Here is a 17,892-nt window from a genome sequence, read left to right as displayed (position 1 = left end):
TTATAGAACAAATGCTAAGAACAGAACTACACTGGACGGTATCCAACTGGTGTCCCCCCCTCCCCTGATGGAAATCTGCTCTGAAGAGCCCTTTGGGACTGTGGAGGACACTTCAGGGGAAAAATGCTTCCCTCCCTGTTCCATTGACAAAAGCTTCTACTGGATCAAAGACCAATTGGATACAGCCCATTGTTAAGTCACATGAGAGTCTTTCCTGGATCGTACCACCTGACATTGCAAGGGAGTGGCTTAGTATTTGAATTTTATTTAGTTACTTATATACTGCATTTCCATAAACTCACCCTTACCACGAAGAGCTCCGGATGGTATATGTGGCTTTATTCCAGCTTCTTCTCACAACTCTTTGAGGTAGGTGAGGCTGAGAGATGGTGAATTCTCCATGGCTGGGCTTCACGGCTGAGCCCATGTTCTTCATCCAAGACTAGCACTCTTTCTAACCTGTCTCTCCCATAAAGTAATCCTTTTTGTCATTCAGGAAGAGATTTGATTAAGAAGGGGAGGTATTCAAAATGCAATCCCCATCTGCAGTCTGGAGTGGTACAGCCCAGGAAGGACTCTTACATGTTATTTTGCTGACCATGTCAATCAGCCCTATGTCCGCTCCTCTGTATCAAATTAGGTTTCTTCTTCATTGGCCTCATTCTGTGCAATAATTACTCTAGGATGTTTTTATATTAGATCAGAACAATGATTTTTCAGAAAGTACCCCAGGGAACCTTGGAGTTTCTTGGATGTTTATTTGGGGCTCTTTACAAGGAGAAGTACAGTAATGGCAGTCAAACTTCCATGAGGGCCAGCTTGCTTACCAATTTCCCCCTGCATTGTGGGGAAGCACTGGGTGTCTACGGGGGAACACTCTCAGTTTATGCAAGGCAACAGCAAGGCCCGACAGGCTCAAACTGTACAGCAATCCCCACAAAAGCCCAACTACCCCTCTGGCAAAGTCCTCACATACCACCAGTCGCCGCTTAAAAATCTGCAAATGAAATAATTAACTCTTGCTGAAATTTCAGCAAGGGGTAAAACAGAATACGTACACAGGCCCCTCTCAACAATATGAGGCCCACAAGAACTTTTGAGAAACCACACCCTGTTTTGTTGAACTAGTATGGAGGAACTTGTAAGCAAACAGTTCAGCCAAACACACTGACAGGTTAACTTTAGAAACACGCACCCATGCAGTTCCCCACCCCCCAGCAAAGAGAAACGATTTTGAAGGAAAGCCTTGCCCTGTTTACTCAGCTCACAAGCTTAAGCAGGATTTTTTATAATGTGACATAAGGCATTTGTGTGCAAATAAAACGAACAATCCTTCTTCAGACATACCTGCATCTCACCCAGTACTGTATTTTCTGTTTGGTTCTGAAAATGAACCCTTTTCATTTGGACTGAAAAATTGAACTGGACTGTGAACTCAACTTTTGAGTTTTGTATTTATATGGGCATATTAAAGGGTTAAACCAACCTCATTCAAGCACTGTTGCAGTCAGAAAGTGATTGCAAGCGTACTTCAGTACATTTTGAGCTGCTGGAGGTGAGATCATTAGTGAAGACCAGGGATTAGCTGAGCAAGATAACAAAAGATAAAAAAAGCCCCCCAGCCAGCAGTCTTATCCCCTTTCTGAATGGCTGCAACGCAAACCACTCCAGCTTTCCTTGAATTTCAGGAGGAAGACTTCAGGATTCAACAGCCACCACTATGTGGTGAATGTAACACACCGCCAGTCTTTACATCTACTGTGAACTGTGGCCATCAATTTTAGCTACCTGGCTGGTCAGTATTCTGGTCCAAAGACTACACTCTGGCAGCCCACATCTGTTTGTGGGACCGAGAGAAGCAGATAGAAAAGAATAATTTGAGAATATGGGAAGCTGATAGGGGTCCAGGGAACCCAAAAAGAGAATACAGAGTCACGTCGACTTTTGCATTGCTAGAAACTCAGCATCCAGTCACGAGCTGCTCTAGTTTCTCCTGCCTCCATTAACCAAGCCACTCAACATTATACTCACAGAATGGGAGCCCCATTCTCCATTATCTGTCAGTTTCACCCACTTATCACTTGTGGAGTCCAGCTCTTGGCACTGGTCATTTTGAATCTGTTGATACAATAGGAACAATCAGGAATCAGGTTAATTTGCTGTCAACCAAAGCAAGTATATTATTATCCATAATAAAATCATTCATAATAATGTATTACTAAACTATTCTATGGCTGTGAGAGCTGGACTATAAGGAAGGCTGAGCGCCGAAGAATTGATGCTTTCGAACTGTGATGCTGGAGAAGACTCTTACGAGTCCCCTGGACTGCAAGGAGGTCAGATCAGTCCATCCTAAAGGAAATCAACCCTGAGTGCTCATTGGAAGGACAGATACTGAAGCTGAAGCTCAAATATTTTGGCCACCTAATGCGAAGAGAAAACTCTCTGGAAAAGACCCTGATGCTGGGAAAGACTGAAGGCAAAAGGAGAAGGGGACGGCAGAGGATGAGATGGCTGGATAGCATCACCGATGCAATGGATATGGACTTGAGCACGCTCCGGGAGAGAGCGCAGGACAGGAAGGCCTGGCGTGCTGTGGTCCATGGGGTCACGAAGAGTCGGGCACGACTGAACAACAATGCGAAAACTCCCTGGAAAAGGCCCTGATGCTGGGAAAGACTGAAGGCAAAAGGAGAAGGGGACGGCAGAGGATGAGGTGGCTGGATAGCATCACCGATGCAATGGATATGGACTTGAGCACGCTCCGGGAGAGAGCAGAGGACAGGAAGGCCTGGCGTGCTGTGGTGCATGGGGTCACGAAGAGTCGGACACGACTGAACGACTGAGCAACAACAAAATTATTCTAAGCATTTATATAGTGATTTCAACGAGTGGCAAACACTTCATGTGCATCTCAATAATCCTAACATCAACCCTGTAGAGCACGGATGGGGAGCCTCCGGCCCACAGGTCTAATCCGGCCTGCAGAGGTTTCCCATCTGGCCCTTGGAACCTTCATGGTTTCAACCCGGGGGCGGGGCTCAGTCTCCACAACCTGCCCCCTGGAGGAATCCCCACTGTTATCTCCAATAAGCCTCAGGGATTCACCGTGGGAAGATGCCACATGGGCAAAATGTCCTGTCTGAGCTGGAGCACTGTATAATGTAGAGTAAGCCAGCATTATTATCCCCACGTTGCAGAGTGTGGGGTGGAGACGGATATGAAGCGGAGAAAATACCAGCCTAAGACCATTTACACTGCAATCCTACACATATCTACTCAGAAGAATGCCCACCCCAGACCCATGGGACTTGTCCTGACGTACATTTGCACAGGACTGCAGCCTTAGAAAGTTTATGACTCATATGATATCTGAATAAGGGGAATTGGGATGTGCTGGTAAGTCTCCCCATGATTTGCAGTAGGTCTGTCAAGGTGTCTGACTCCCAACTATTTACCGAAAAGGCTCCCCACTCCTCTGGGCCTGTAGCCAAGGGTGGGCTAGGGGGCCTGGCCCCTCCCTAAATTTTTTCTGCCCCCTAATTTTTTTTACCAACAAATAATTATAAACAGTTTACAATTTTGCTTTAAAGGCCTGCAAACCAGAACTGCCCCTCCTACTTTTCTGGCACCCCCCAAACTTTTAGGCTGGTTACAGGTCTGCACCCTGCTCTGAGTTAGGCTACTGAGGTTGAGTGGATTTTTGTGAGAAAGGACTGCAAGCTCAATTCTGATACTGAAAACAGATTCTTGGTCTGAGCCATGTGCTCAGAAGCACCCTGTTCCTTAATTCTACTCAATGAAAGAGTAGAGAAAGTAGAAAGTAGAAAGTAGTAGAGAAAGGACTGCAAGCTCAATTCTGATACTGAAAACAGATTCTTGGTCTGAGCCATGTGCTCAGAAGCACCCTATTCCTTAATTCTACTCAGTGAAAGAGTAGAGAAAGTAGAAAGTAGAAAGTAGTAGAGAAAGGACTGCAAGCTCAATTCTGATACTGAAAACAGATTCTTGGTCTGAGCCATGTGCTCAGAAGCACCCTATTCCTTAATTCTACTCAATGGGTATCTGTCCTGAGCCATTATTTTCCACCTCACTCCAACTGGTGGACCTTGAGGTTCTAGTACAGCCTTCCCCAACCTGGTGCCCTCCAGATGTGTTGGACTACAACTCCCAGGATCCCCAGCCAGCTATACTGGCTGTAGTCCAACACATCTAGAGGGCACCAGGTTGGGGAAGGTTGTCGTAGTAAAACATGAGGTAGATCCGGGAAGCCTGACGTCTGCCCACCCCCAAAGCAGGCTGTCATGACCATGATTCACTTTGAGCGTGCGCACCATGCCGAACACTTGTTCAACAGTAGCTTCAGGACAGAGCATTGTATCATACAGTGCATAACGACGTCATGGAATTCACTGCCATGAGATGTGGCAATGGCCACTAACTTAGATGGCCTTTGGGAGAAGGAGGGACGACAGACAAATGCATGCAGTATAGGTCAGTTGAAGGCTATTACCAGTAGCAGCTAGCAAGGAAGCCTCCCTTTCAGGCTCGGGGGCCAAATCCGGCCCTCTAGGTTTCCCCAGATGGCTATGCCCCCTTCCCCAGCTTTTGCACATTCCCGCCACCCCCCATTCCAAAAGGTTGACATGCCTCTCCTAAGGATTCATTACTGGCCGTAAGAGCTCTAAGCTAAAATATGCTCATGTTTTTGGTATTTTGGCACTGCCCCCTTTGCCTTTGGCTCAGCCCACCACTGAAACATGGCCCCTGAGAGCTTCTGTGAAACTGAATGTGGCCCGTGGCCTAAAAGAGGTTCAACATCCTTGCTTTACTTACAGAGGTAATATATTTCTAATTATCAGCTGCTGGGAACAAACCATGGGAATAGTTCTCTTCACTGTGGGCATCTCTGAAGAGAGGCTGGAGCACAGTGGGAGACCACCTGCTTTGACTACAGAACTCCCTGGGGAATCTAGCTAGAAAGCCCTCAGGTAGCAGTGCTGGGAAGGCTTGTGCCAGAGGCCTCAGACAGCCCCTGCCAGCCAGAGTAAACAACAGTACTATGCTAGATAGACTCATGATCTGACTCCAGCTAAAGCAGCTTCGAATACTCACATCCAGCTGGGCACTGTTTTAGACAGAGGGTTATATCAAATGTTAGTCTAACTTAAGCCCCATTCATTTCAATGGGTCTACTCTAAGTAGGACTAACATGGACTACAATCCTCTGTGCTGGTTTACATGGATCTTTGGCCAGATCAGGCAAAGCAACATAATATGATTTGAAGAGCAATTTCAAGGGATACTGAAAAGACAGTTGGGGTATTTCTCACGATCTAATCTGAGATATCCTCATGTATACTAGCAACCTGGCATGCACAGATAGTTTAGATGATCATTAGTTATTTTTCTGTGGCTGCATGTGAGGCAGATTGCACCCCTATGGAGCAATTTGACATTGCTCACTGCTCAGGAAAATGGCAAAATTGTTCAACAGCAATGCAGACAAAATGACTGGCTATTCTGTAACAGCAGGAATTTAGGAAAAGTGATAATAATATGTTATTTTGTCTAGAGCAATGAGGAGGAGGTCTCTATGAAGTAAACCTCAGAGAAACAGCCAAAGCTTCACATTTCAAGCATCTTTGTGGTACCTACGCTATAGGGGATAAACAGAAGGAAGGAAGGAAGGAAGGAGGGAGGGAGGGAGGGAGGGAGGGAGGGAGGGAGGGAAGGAAGGAAGGAAGGAAGGAAGGAAGGAAGGAAGGAAGGAAGGAAGAAAGAAAGAAAGAAAGAAAGAAAGAAAGAAAGAAAGAAAGAAAGAAGCCCAGACAGCCTAATTTCAGGGTTATAAATCTGTGACACAGGACGAAGTGCAAGATAGCTCTAAGGAGACATAGGGCAAAATCCCGAGGGAAGTTCTGACATAAATATTTGTAGTGCTTTAAAAAAAAAAAAAAAACCCACACCCCATGTCTTAAAGAAAATTTGGCCTTGCTTATGAGGTCTCTGAAGATAAATAAGCCACTAAATACTAGGAAAGAGAAAAGTTGGGGTAGTACCCTTCCTTTTAAAATGTTTTATATACAAAACATATTTTGTGTACATTAAGGAGAATAAGCTGTTACTTAACAAAAAAAAAAGTACTTAAACAGAAATAATATTTATTTGTTTACATTACTCACAGTCGCAGCATAGAATTAGGTATAGAATTGTATTAGGTTTAAGCATACCTAATGCAATGATGGATTGTGGCCAAGAAATGGAGTCTCAAAACAGCTGTTCAAAAGTACTTAATCAAAATTGTCATTGAATGTTTATAATCAATTGGTAATCATTTATTATGACATGTTCCCATGGTACTCATTACAGCTGCCTCACTGACAACTACACCCGCATGGGCAAATTTTCTCCATGCCATACCCTTCTTGGACCATTTGCACCAACCAACATGGGGGAAAAATGCCCGGCCCACATCTTGTGCCTCCACACAACTCCCAATATGGCAGCCACTGCCATATGGAACAACAGAAAACATTTTCTAGCTTTTAGAATAAATGCACTGGTCCTAAGTTAACATGATACAAAAAAAATCCCTTAGCATTTATATAGCATCTTAGGTACTTTACATATTTTCTCTTGGTGATCCTTACAGCAATCTTGTAAGGTAGCACAGTATTTTAACCCCATATGGGGCTGCCAATTCTTGAACTAAAAAAGCTAGTACTTGGGCAGAGGCTAGAGTAGGTCTGAGTATGAAGGTTGGAGTGAAGCTAGGAGTGGAGTCATGTGGGGGTTTATTTTATTTATGTATTTATTAATTCATTTCATTTCTATACCACCCAACAGCCGAAGCTCTTTGAGCAGTTCACAAAAATCACCCAGTTTTGGCAAGTCCAGGCACAAAATATCTCTATTTGCTTAAACCTTAAAGTGTACAGCTTAAAATATTTTTTTTAAAAACCTGGCCGGAAGCGAAGAACTTGGCCAGGCCAGTATTTTTTCTGGTCGGTTCAGTGGACAAACTTATCCCCCTATGCAACTGGGGAGATAAGGCTGAGAGAGTGACTTGGTTCACATGACACAACAACTCACCATGGCTTAATTTACCCATGGGGGCTGTTACGTCATGCCAAGTGCCTTCAGGCACCATTTTTGCAAGGTTCCCATGGGCGCCTGGCTTGCTGTGGCTTGTCATGTCATGTGAACCCAGGCAGCAGGGATTGTTTGAGGATTAAACAGCCCTCAAATAATCCATGGCTTGTTTTAGGGTTATTTGAGGGTCGTCTAACCCTCAAACAACCCCCGCTGCCTGGGTTTGCACAAATGACAAGTGACCGTAAGCTGGGCACCTGTGGGTGCCATGCAAAAATGGTGCCCGCCGGCACCAGATAAATTAACAACTTGCAGATAAATTAAACCATGGTGGGCTGTCATGCCGTACAAACCAGGTCAATAATTGTCTTGCCTAAAGCCATCAAGTGTATTTTTGGGTGAGGTGACATATGAACTGGGGACTCCTGTTAAAGACACTAGCCCTATTTGTCTTACTAAACCATGCCACATAACCCTGTCCCCAGCATCATACATGTGACATTGCCCTCCCCAAGGAGTTCTCACAGAGAGCAGAAGCATCTGGGGGAGGAGGCCTATGTGTGTACACCTGAGCCAGAATTCTATATGTGCATAGGTCTCTCCCTCATGATGTTTGGTGACGTGCTGGTGCAATGTCAAGGGCACCCCAAATAAGGCTAGACAGATATTCTCAATGTGGAGAAAGACTCAAAACAAATGCCAAGGAATCCAGTTAAGGCAGATGAAAATCACTTCTGCTGCACTTTAAAATGTCTGCCTTCGTGCCTATCTTTACCCTCACGGGCTCACATTCTAACCAGTACACTAACTCCAGCTTAATGGGTCTTAAAGATGACACGGATGAAGTGCTGAAAAGCTATCAGTGATGTTTTGATCAAAGTAAATCATAGGCTGGAAGTGATTCTTAGGCCTAATACTCAGCCAGTCGATGCTTTTACTTTTCTGCAAAAGAAAAATCAATCCGTGCCCAGCCAAGCGGCTACTACTTCTGTGTATCTGGAAGCGAATTCACGTCACTTCAGCAGAATCACTTGTGGCTTCTTTCTTCAGAATCCAACAAGGCAGGATGGTTAAGGAGGGTGAGGGGAGGTAAAATACATTTCCTATTACAGCACGTATTGCCTTATTAGCAAAGTGTGATGTATAGTATTGAATCAACAGAAGGAACATGCCTCGGGCTGGCATGACTGTTTTGCCCGTGTTTTTATGCCTTGCATACAATTATGGAGCTTCATGGGTCCAGCTCTTCATCTCGGTGTCTCCAAACATTCTGCAAATGTTAATTAACACGAAACACCTTATGTGGCAGCAGCTATTTGGTGCGCCAGAGACAGCAAGAGGGGTGATTCATCCCTCACACAAAGGAACGGAGTCAGCGAGGGTGAGATGGAAAATTTCCATCACCCGCTTATTTTGAGCCACCTATTGTCCTCATTCAGCCACCTACACAGCATTGTTCAGGGCACAGAAGATAAGACGAATGAGTAACTCTGTTCGCTCAAAGCTTTTGTGATGCGTGTTAAACAACAGGCCGGTTCAATGTGCAAGCAGGGGCTGCCAACTTCTGATTTCAAAAGGTTTGGTACCTGGGCAGTTTCAGGAATAGAAACTTGGATAGGTTAGGGGATGAGGCCATATGGACACTGATGGGGGTAGACATTTTTTGCTCCAGTCACTGGTTCTGCCAGAAGAAGCTGTACAGGAAAGTAAGTGGGTGGGAGAGAAATCTCCCCACAGCTACCAAGATGCCACATTGTTTGGATGCCACCCACCTCATCTTCCTCGGCTCAACGGAACCTGAGGGGGTGATTACTGAGAGAGCACATCCTGCAGTCTCAAGTGCAAGGACACAGGAAGCAATGCACCACAGGAACAAAGTTTTTCCTTAATAGACAGGCATGGGCTACACAGTTTGAGCAGTGTACGTCTGTTGACTCGCTAGACAAAACCCAAGCATCACTTATGCTTAAAGTTCTGGGAACTTGAACCAGGCCATCAGGGCCATCCCTGCCATTAGGCAGAGTAAGATGGCCACCTCAGGCAGCAGATTCTGGGTGTCATGAAAGGGCATCAAATCGTTATTGTATTTTTTTCTCCAGGGGATGGGGAGAGCTGCTTCTGGGATTTTCTTTGGGTAATCTGCCTCGGGCAGCAAAATGTCTTGAGCTGTCCCTGCAAGCCATAGACCTTGATGCGTTCAAGACAGCAGGCCAGTTTGCATGATCATCATCAGCTGAACAAGCCATGGTGGTTTGTCATGAGCCATGGTGTGTACCAGCATGTGCCAGGCACCATTTGCATAATCACCTGCCTGGCCATGGCTTGTCATGTCATCCAAACCCTGGCAGCTTGGCTTGTTTGAGGGGGAAACAACCCTCAAATAACCGAACAATAGCTTTTAGCCATTGAAGCCTTACAGGGCTGCTACCAATCAGAGTTGACAACACTGGGTTAGGTTAAGACAATGGTCTGTCTCAGTACAAGGCAGATTCATATTTGTATAAGCCTTGTGGAAGGAGAGATGACCAGGATGCCAATAAAATGCCTCAAGAATAGGCCAGGTTGGTTCTTTTTGGAACTGTTCCTCAGTTTGGCTCTAATGTATATTTAGTGCACAAATTTCCCTTACAAAAAACTCAAAGAAGATGTTGTTGTCAATATACTGGTACTCAAAGATGACTGAACCAGACTTCTTCAGGTGTACAGTGTAGATTAAGGAGACAGTGCAATCGTCCCGATTTGACTCGATGTAATTCCCGCGGGGAGTCCATGAAGACCTGAGCAAATATGAACAGAAACAAGGTTTGTTTTATAAGACGCACAACTTGCATATAATATAGCTATGAGGTATTTTTAGCCCATATGCTGCTTAATAAGCTCCTGGGGATACACACTCAAGGAAACAACAACAAGATATAAAAGAACTTCTCATCAATCCCTTCTCTTTGTCTAGAAAATATCAGATTTTGCAAGCGATTCATGTTGGCTACAACTGATGTTCAAAGAATGATAGGGAAACATTCATTGCTATGTAAAGAGACTAACGGAACGTTATTCAGTTATTTTCAGGTTTCCTAGAAATAGAAGGCATTTCACAACTAACAATTTGTCAAGACACTATTTCTCCAAATGGATTTTTTTTATTTTTCCTGTTGACTGAACTGAGGTCTGGGGGCTAGTCTTGGACCTATAAAACTAAGATTAAGTGACTGCCCAGAGCTACTTATGAGGCTAAAATGGTGATCTTAGCTGCTTGAAGAAAGATCACTGCATACTATTTTTTTCCCCCTTTGCTCTGGTGCCCCTGTGCATTTTTGTCACCTCATCAACGAGACGCAACCCAGCAAATGACATAGAAGCACCTGATGCTGCTGCCATTATTCAAGCTACGTAGGTATAGACCTAGTCAGGCCAGGATGTGAGACCATTAGCACAGTCTTCCCCAACCTGGTGTCCTCCAGATGTACTGGACTACAACTCCCATTGTCATAACCAGTGGGTGCTGGCTGGGGATGATGAGAGCTGTAGTCTAACACATCTGGAAGTCTCCAGGTTGGGGGAGACTCTGCTAGAAGATCCCCACAAGTTACTATGAGCTTTAAAAAAGAAGAGGGTTTTTTTTAGTGTAGTTGCAGCTCAAGTATAAGGGCACAGGTTTGTTTCAACAGACCCTTGACCCTGGAAAAATCCACAAGGTTCTTACTTGCCACAGCTATCTGCTTTACTCTCAGCTGAGCCGACGGCTGTGTCCATGTAAGTTGCTATATTAGAGAATCCTGCAGGTAGGTCGTCCCATTCATCAAATTTGATCCCACTTCCCAAGGAGTAAGTCCCCTCGGCACATTGACTGCATACCTGGTTCTTCATTTCTAGATATTCCCCAGAAGCGCATGAAAAAGCTGAGAAGGCAAACATTTGCAACTGATTAATGGCACAGATCATTCATGCATTGGGAATTCCAGCAAGCCTTCCTCAGAGAAAGCCCTGCACATGACAGCTTATACAATTTATAAAAACAGTGGCAACACCTGTGGCAATGAAACTAAATTACTCTGTTCACCTACTGATCCACCCAGGGACTGGGAATGTGTGGTGGCCCTGCAGGTCTTGTTGGACTACAACTGCCATCAGCCCTACCTAGCATAGCCAATCATGAAGGCTGATGATTGTCCATCAAGATCTGCAGGGCCACACGTCCCCTGTGCCTATTTTAATGACAAGATGTTTTACCTTTTGGAACTAAAAACAAATATTCTTCTTTTCCCTGAACAACCAGCATTTGCTCCTTGTGTATTACACACTGTCCAAATACCACAGATGCCTTTGAGAAGGAGGGAATGAAATCTCTGGTTAATATGTATGGGGTTGCCTTTCAAGTTGTCATTCATCTAAAGACAATATGTGCCTGTTGAGGCTGTCTTGTGCAATGTTTTGGCTGCATGTTCTCTATGATGCTTATCTAATTCTGAAGAACCTGTTGGACTTGTAGCAAAGAGGTATGCCATGCTTGGTAATGGAGAATATAGTTTATATGCTTATTCTAGCCAAACTGGACTTTTGGGTTTTACCCGTGTACAGTGAATGACGCACACACCCTTTTGTGTGGGTACTCATCCTTGAGCTACAGGTAGTAGAAGCAGTGTGACCTTGTGGGGTGCGCAGGTCCTCCACTCTGTCAGACAAATCTCATGCTCACATGAACGAGCCATAAATGAGAGCCTAGATCTGCACAAGTCATTACAGCACTTCAGGGCTGCAGGCAACACTGATGGCAGCTTCATTGCCATCTTTTTATTCCTTGGCCAGCTATTTCCCTGTTGCACAGGAGGTTGCTCTTTTCCCGTCGCAATGCATATGGCCATGAGCAGAAGTCGCTCTGAGCACGCCAGCTGCTTGCCAGGTTCAATCTGAGGCTGAGCGTGGCTAATGGCAGAATGAATCGCTTCCGACTCTGAGACAGCTGGGCAAGTTGATTTGCACCTCATTTAGTATGAGCAGCTAAATTTTCTATAATCAGAGAACTCTTTTTATCCTGGCCTGCCTGCCCAGGAGCATTTGCACACTGCAGTCTCCAGGGCACAGGCACTCTGTTTGTGAAGCGTGTTGGCCAGGCTCACTGAGCCTCATGGCTGCCCACTTGGGATGTGCCCAAGAACACCCCCAATGCTCCCCTCCAGCTTCGCATCATGGGGGAAGCCTGGCAGCAGTCTCCACACTGCCTTTCACAGAAGCTTGTCTGGCATTATTAGTTTTCTCCTTGAGAAACCCCTGAAATCTTCCAAACAGCTACAGGATTCCCCCAAAGAATGCAGTTTGAAAACTCCTGGGATAAAAATTAGGGCTGTTGTGTAGTCGGGCTGGAGGTGGGATCAAAATGTTGCACTAAAGTAAGCCAGATACTTCACTGGGCTAAGTGAAATTTTGCAACCTTATGAATTATGCAAAGTATGTAAATCTCATGCTCTATTTGCTTCTGCTGGTCATGGGGTTGGGCAAAGAGCCGCAGATCCCATCCCTGAGTTATGGGAAGCGTATCTGGTCACTTTTCTGGCTTCAGAGAGTTCATCAGACTTTCCCCATTCAAGCCTACTTTTTATTTTAAACTAGCAAACAGCCTCAGCTTTGTACAGATTGGAATGGCCCTTCGTTCGATGGAGGCAAAGCTACGCAGCTGTCAGACTTGAACACATTGTGCCCGCCATGTCTGAGTGAAGGTGCAGTTGCTGGCCCCCTAGGCATAGCTCCTGCCATAGTACACAGCCTTAGCCCCCCAAGGGAGGGGTCTGTCCACTCCATTCCCCTGAGGGGAGGCTGCCCCACAGCAGCGGGAGGAGCAGCCATATTACTGTCCCTTGGACCATTCCAAACTGCGTCAACTGCAAAGCTATGTGCTGGTTGTAGACATATGGCATCTAGTGGCTGAAGGTGGTACTGCAGGTTACACACACACACACACACACACACACACTAAAATGAATTTACATTAATTAATGTGGTTTAAAAGCCAAATAACCCCCAAAGTGCACATTCCTAGGGTCCACTTAGTATGCATGCCAAGTTTCAGGTGTTTAGGTTTCAAGGTCCTGGCACTATGGCACTGAGAGACAGACACACATCCTCCTTTATTATAATAATATAAAAGAGGAGAGTCTCGGGATATTTAGCCTCCCCCTTCCCCCCATACCAAATTCCATACTTTGCATTGTATCATAGAATCTAAAGTCAAATTCCTGGTTAAAATCAGTATAGGATAGGTGAACAATTTAGCATGCCAAGACACCAAATAAATATCTTGAAGCAAGGTAGATCCAAGAATTAAACTGGGAGATCTCTGAAGCAGGAAGGAATAGGAATTTTCCTATTATTGATGTAACCTAAAATTTTACTTTCCTGATCCAGCATGAACAATCTGAATCATTTATATGGAACTTCTTTAATCCAGCCTGAATTATTCATGCTTATTTTACTCCATCTATTAAAACTGTGTACATTGTCAGCCTCAACTGAATCTTAATTTATAAGGGTGCTGCTAAAACTGCTTAGGCCCCAAAGGAGATCACCTTGAAATACGACGTATATTTAGTCATTCAAAAGCTTTTGATAAAGTCCTTTACCAAAGACTCCTGAGTAAACTACACTTGCAAACATCGTTAGGTACACGTGAGGGAGCGCATTTTATAATTATGGTGACACCACTGAGAAGGCCCTGCCTCTGCTAGCCACCCGCCTAACCTCAGAATCTTAATCGGTGGGCAGTTTATATGGAGAAAGGCGAGGCCTCCGGCTGTTTGGGGTTTACAAAGCCAAAGCCAGCACCATTTTAAAGATATACCTGTAGATTTATTCATGAAAATGGTTAACGCACAAATAGAATAAATGTTCGTTTACATTTATATTTGTAAATTGTCATATGTTTTAATTTTTGTTGTAAGATGTCTTGGAGCGTACCCACCTGTGTTGTTCCATTAGCGCAAATGACGCTGCACTAGCAGAAACTAGATTCCAAACTACATGCAAGAAGAGAATCCAAGTCAAGTTACATTTGCGCAGACAGTTGCACAACACTTGAGCAACCCATTGTACAACCAGATGCACATTACGGTTGCATAACCCGTTCTGCAACCGATTGTGCAACCCACTGTGCAATCGGTTGCGCATTACGCTTGTGCAAACTGTTATGGGACCCATCGACGGAGCTCTGCTAGTGCTATTTGAATTTGCAGAATGACACCACTGGATACTGCCCATTGAGTCTTTTTTTTCTCAGAAAGGCATCTAAGAAATTTTAATAATAATAATAGTAATAGTAATCGCTGTTATCATTATAATGGTACACTTATAATGTGTACAGTAATGTCCACGGTAATATGTCTAAAATATTATGTGTACAATAATAATACAATAGAGGTGAACAGGCCACTTCACATATTACATTTACATATTACTAACGGCACAATCCTATCTGGATAGTTGCCAGCTTCCAAAATCGGAGGATGCCGACTATCTCATGCAGGGTGGCTGGAACACGGGGGGCATCCTCTCCTCCGTGCTCAGGCCACCTTGCATTTTCGGCTAAACGTGTGACTTCAGATGTCTAGCCCGGGACTTCAGAAGTGGAGGGAGCCTGTGTGGCACACAGGAAGCCTTGTAAGGCGTCTTCCGCAGTATCCTCTCCTCCCTGTCCCCGGGACCGCCCCCTTTCCCCATCTCTGCACTCCATTTCCAAACACAAAGAAGTAGCTGGCATGGAAAGAACCACGACGACGACGAGGGGGCGGGGGCGGGAAGCGCGGTTTCTGGGAACCACGTTCAGAGCCCTGGCTCTGACCTCAGTTCCCAGAAACCGAAAAATCCTATGGCCCTCTAGCTAGTGTCTTGTGGCCATAGGATTGCTCCCTTAATGAATAAAACAATAAAACAAACACATATATCATACATGTGCACTTGTCAGAGGGATCTGTGATTGGCTGCAGCTCTCTGTTAAGTGTACCACCAGTGGCAACTCTGTTATGTGTGGAACATCCCTTCCAAGGGATTGTCTCTTTCAAGGTTTTCACATATGAGGCTTAAATTGCCTTTGAGCGTTATGTCACTCGTGTGAATGTACGAACATTTTTAATGAAGAGTAGAAAGCAGGAGAGACATTTGAAACCTGAATGCTCATTCTGACTATAGTTACATCTATATTTGCATTAACAAACTGATTTAAAAAAAAAAAAAGTGCTAAACCTTGTGCATGAAAACACACTTTTGTACATCTGGTGGCAAACGTGGGTTTGCCACCATGGGGTTGTATCCAATGTTAGTCTAACATAAGTCTCATTTATTTCACTGGGTCTACTCTAGGGAGCTCTCGCACGGGGTACAACCATGGAATGCAAGAGGCAGCTATCAGAGAACAAACGTTTAGAGAAAAGGGACAAATTTAAGAAGAAGGAAAATGTAAAAATAATCCTTTAAATAAGTATCTTTGAACAGCAAGAAAAAGCGGCAAAACCAATGATAGCCTTAGGTATTAACTTAATTCTTAAAAAATAAAATATTAACAACAGATTCCTATGCATATCTCCTCCAAAGCAAGTCTTACTGAGTTCAATCAATCACAGGTTAGTAAGCACAGGATTGCAGCCTAAGTCACACTTGACTATATAAGAAACAAAATCAGGTAAGCTCCACATGAGATTCGTAGCAACAAAATTTAAGGACATACTGCATTCCTTTCCTTTGATGGGATCAGGTAAACCAGAACATTCCACTTCCGGATTTGGGACCGCGACCCTCCATCGGGATCCACTGCTATCGCACTCTGTGTATTCAAAGTGGTATTCAGCCTGCACGTAATACAAAAAAAATCAGTTCCTTCATATTTACATTTTTATTTAATCTTAATACATCAGTAGAAAGTAATCCCCATCATCAAGGGAAAACGTCTATATACAGAATACTGAGCTTCTGGGTAGATGCAACATTAAAATACTTACCCAGGTTTACACCTACATGAGTCTTACAGAGTAAATGAAACTGCACACTTTGTAAATGAATTAAAAATAGGACTTGGAAAAATTACTGTGTCTGCAAACGCAGTAATTATTATGTCTCTGGCTTCAACTGCTGCAGATGAGCCTGTCTACATGAAGCAATGTTGGAAAACAAAGCTAGAATAAGCCGAAGGACAATATACAAAACATCCACATTGTCTAATATCTCAGACTCTCCAAAACTGTAATTGCTTTATAACATGCAACCAAAGTTATACTGCAGCCTCTTAACTTCCAAGGCTTTAGGGATTATTTATTAATTTATTATTAACATTTCTATACCACCTTATCAGCTAAAAAGCCATGAAGGCGATGTACAGCCATCAAGGCGATAACCAAGTCTCTTTCACAAAATCTGTGTTAAAAAGGCAAAGCGCAGCTAAGGAGCAACTCAAGGCACATTACACACACTTATTTTGTTAATTTCTGAATTGTAAAAAACACTTCCCTTGAGAAAGAGTTCCTCCCAAAAGACACAAGAATAAGGATACTATCTTGGATAGACAGCTCTTGGTCTCCAGCAGTTCTTTGATGCCTTTTGTCGCTTCAGCAGAAGCAGCTCCCACCCAATGAAAAGAAAAAATTGAGGGAAACCCATTCCTGTAATCAAATGTAAATAAATTTGCATATTACCAAAGCCTCGATATAAATGCTTTTTAAAAGGGAGCAACCCTAAGCTGAGAGGAGGGAGGCTGAGGGACCACTGGATGTTGTGGACCTCCCTCTCCAACAGTGGAGAGGGAGGTCTACTACTGGAGGCCTGTTTCTCCAGTGTCACTGCTCTGACGGTGATAGGGAGTGAAAAGAGGTGTGTTGGGGCCAATATGGGGAGACCTTAGATTCACAGGATCCAAAGCCCTCCTGGGCCCTGTCTACATGGCGCCACTTTCACCCCCCACCCTGTCACAACTGCACAGCACTGCAGTTTCGAATTAGCTTCTGCTGCGATATACTCGTGATTTACTGCAGGCTTCTCTAACAGACTCCGCCGTTCCTTTTTTTGCTATTATACTTTAATGCACAGCTGTGCAGTCCCATGAGCGTGGGGGTGCGACACTTCAATGGCTGCTTTGTATTTTAGGGGTTCTGTTGTGTCTGTTCATCCCTCATTAGGTAAAAAGTGGGTGTACTGCGCTCCTTCATTTCCACACCATCTGTTTGTCAGTTCCCCAGCCTGAGACTCTCGCAATGGTTCTCACTCACAGGCATGAGTGGTACGTGCCTACCCATTGCTCTGAAATGGAGGCCAGAGAGAAGTTGGTCCTCCCCCAAGACCCCCCGCCCTTGGGCACTGAGTCCAAAAGCAACCATTGCAAAGATACGAAGCTGCAAAAATGTGCGAAAGTGTGATTAAATAAATGAAAACACCTCTCTGTGCCTCTGGAACTGCGCAGCTGCGAAGGGACAGGGGGAGCAAAGGGGCATCACAGAGTGACGCAAGCACGACACGCGCCTACAACACGCCCACTGCAAAATGTGAAGTCGGTTTGGGGAAGGGGCAGACGGCTCATAACTATGGGGAAACCCACAGCAAACGAAAAAAATAGCAGCAAAACGCCTCCATGGAAATCCTCATTTTCCGGGAGAAAACCACAGATGGCTGCGAAGTGGCGAACGCGTCATCTGTCCCAAGGGACCTCGACTTGCAGCCGCCTCGAAGTAAAAGGCTTCTGTAGATGGGGCCCTGTTCTAGCAACAGGAACATTCCTGGAATGGGAGAAAACCTACCAATGGGGGGGGGGGATTTTAAAAGTACAAA

General features: G+C 44.6%; 1 protein-coding gene across 1 annotated transcript in view; it reads right to left on the bottom strand.

The window, feature by feature from the left end:
• Window positions 1–15,920, bottom strand: part of ELAPOR2 (endosome-lysosome associated apoptosis and autophagy regulator family member 2) — a 66,791-nt gene extending 50,871 nt beyond the window's left edge. Inside the window, exons 1-4 of the mRNA XM_084811188.1 lie at window positions 15,806–15,920; window positions 10,799–10,994; window positions 9,725–9,872; window positions 2,032–2,118 (exon numbers count right to left, since the gene is read on the bottom strand). Of these exons, the coding sequence (XP_084667314.1) occupies window positions 2,032–2,118; window positions 9,725–9,872; window positions 10,799–10,962 (399 nt within the window). The 5' untranslated portion in view covers window positions 10,963–10,994; window positions 15,806–15,920. The remainder of the gene's footprint in view (window positions 1–2,031; window positions 2,119–9,724; window positions 9,873–10,798; window positions 10,995–15,805) is intronic.
• Between the last annotated feature and the right edge of the window lie 1,972 nt (window positions 15,921–17,892).

Source organism: Heloderma suspectum, chromosome 7 (genome assembly GCF_057233095.1).
Source record: "Heloderma suspectum isolate Gila_16-S chromosome 7, 16-S_ref, whole genome shotgun sequence".
Taxonomy (NCBI): domain Eukaryota; kingdom Metazoa; phylum Chordata; class Lepidosauria; order Squamata; family Helodermatidae; genus Heloderma; species Heloderma suspectum.
This window is presented reverse-complemented; position numbering and strand designations above follow the sequence as displayed.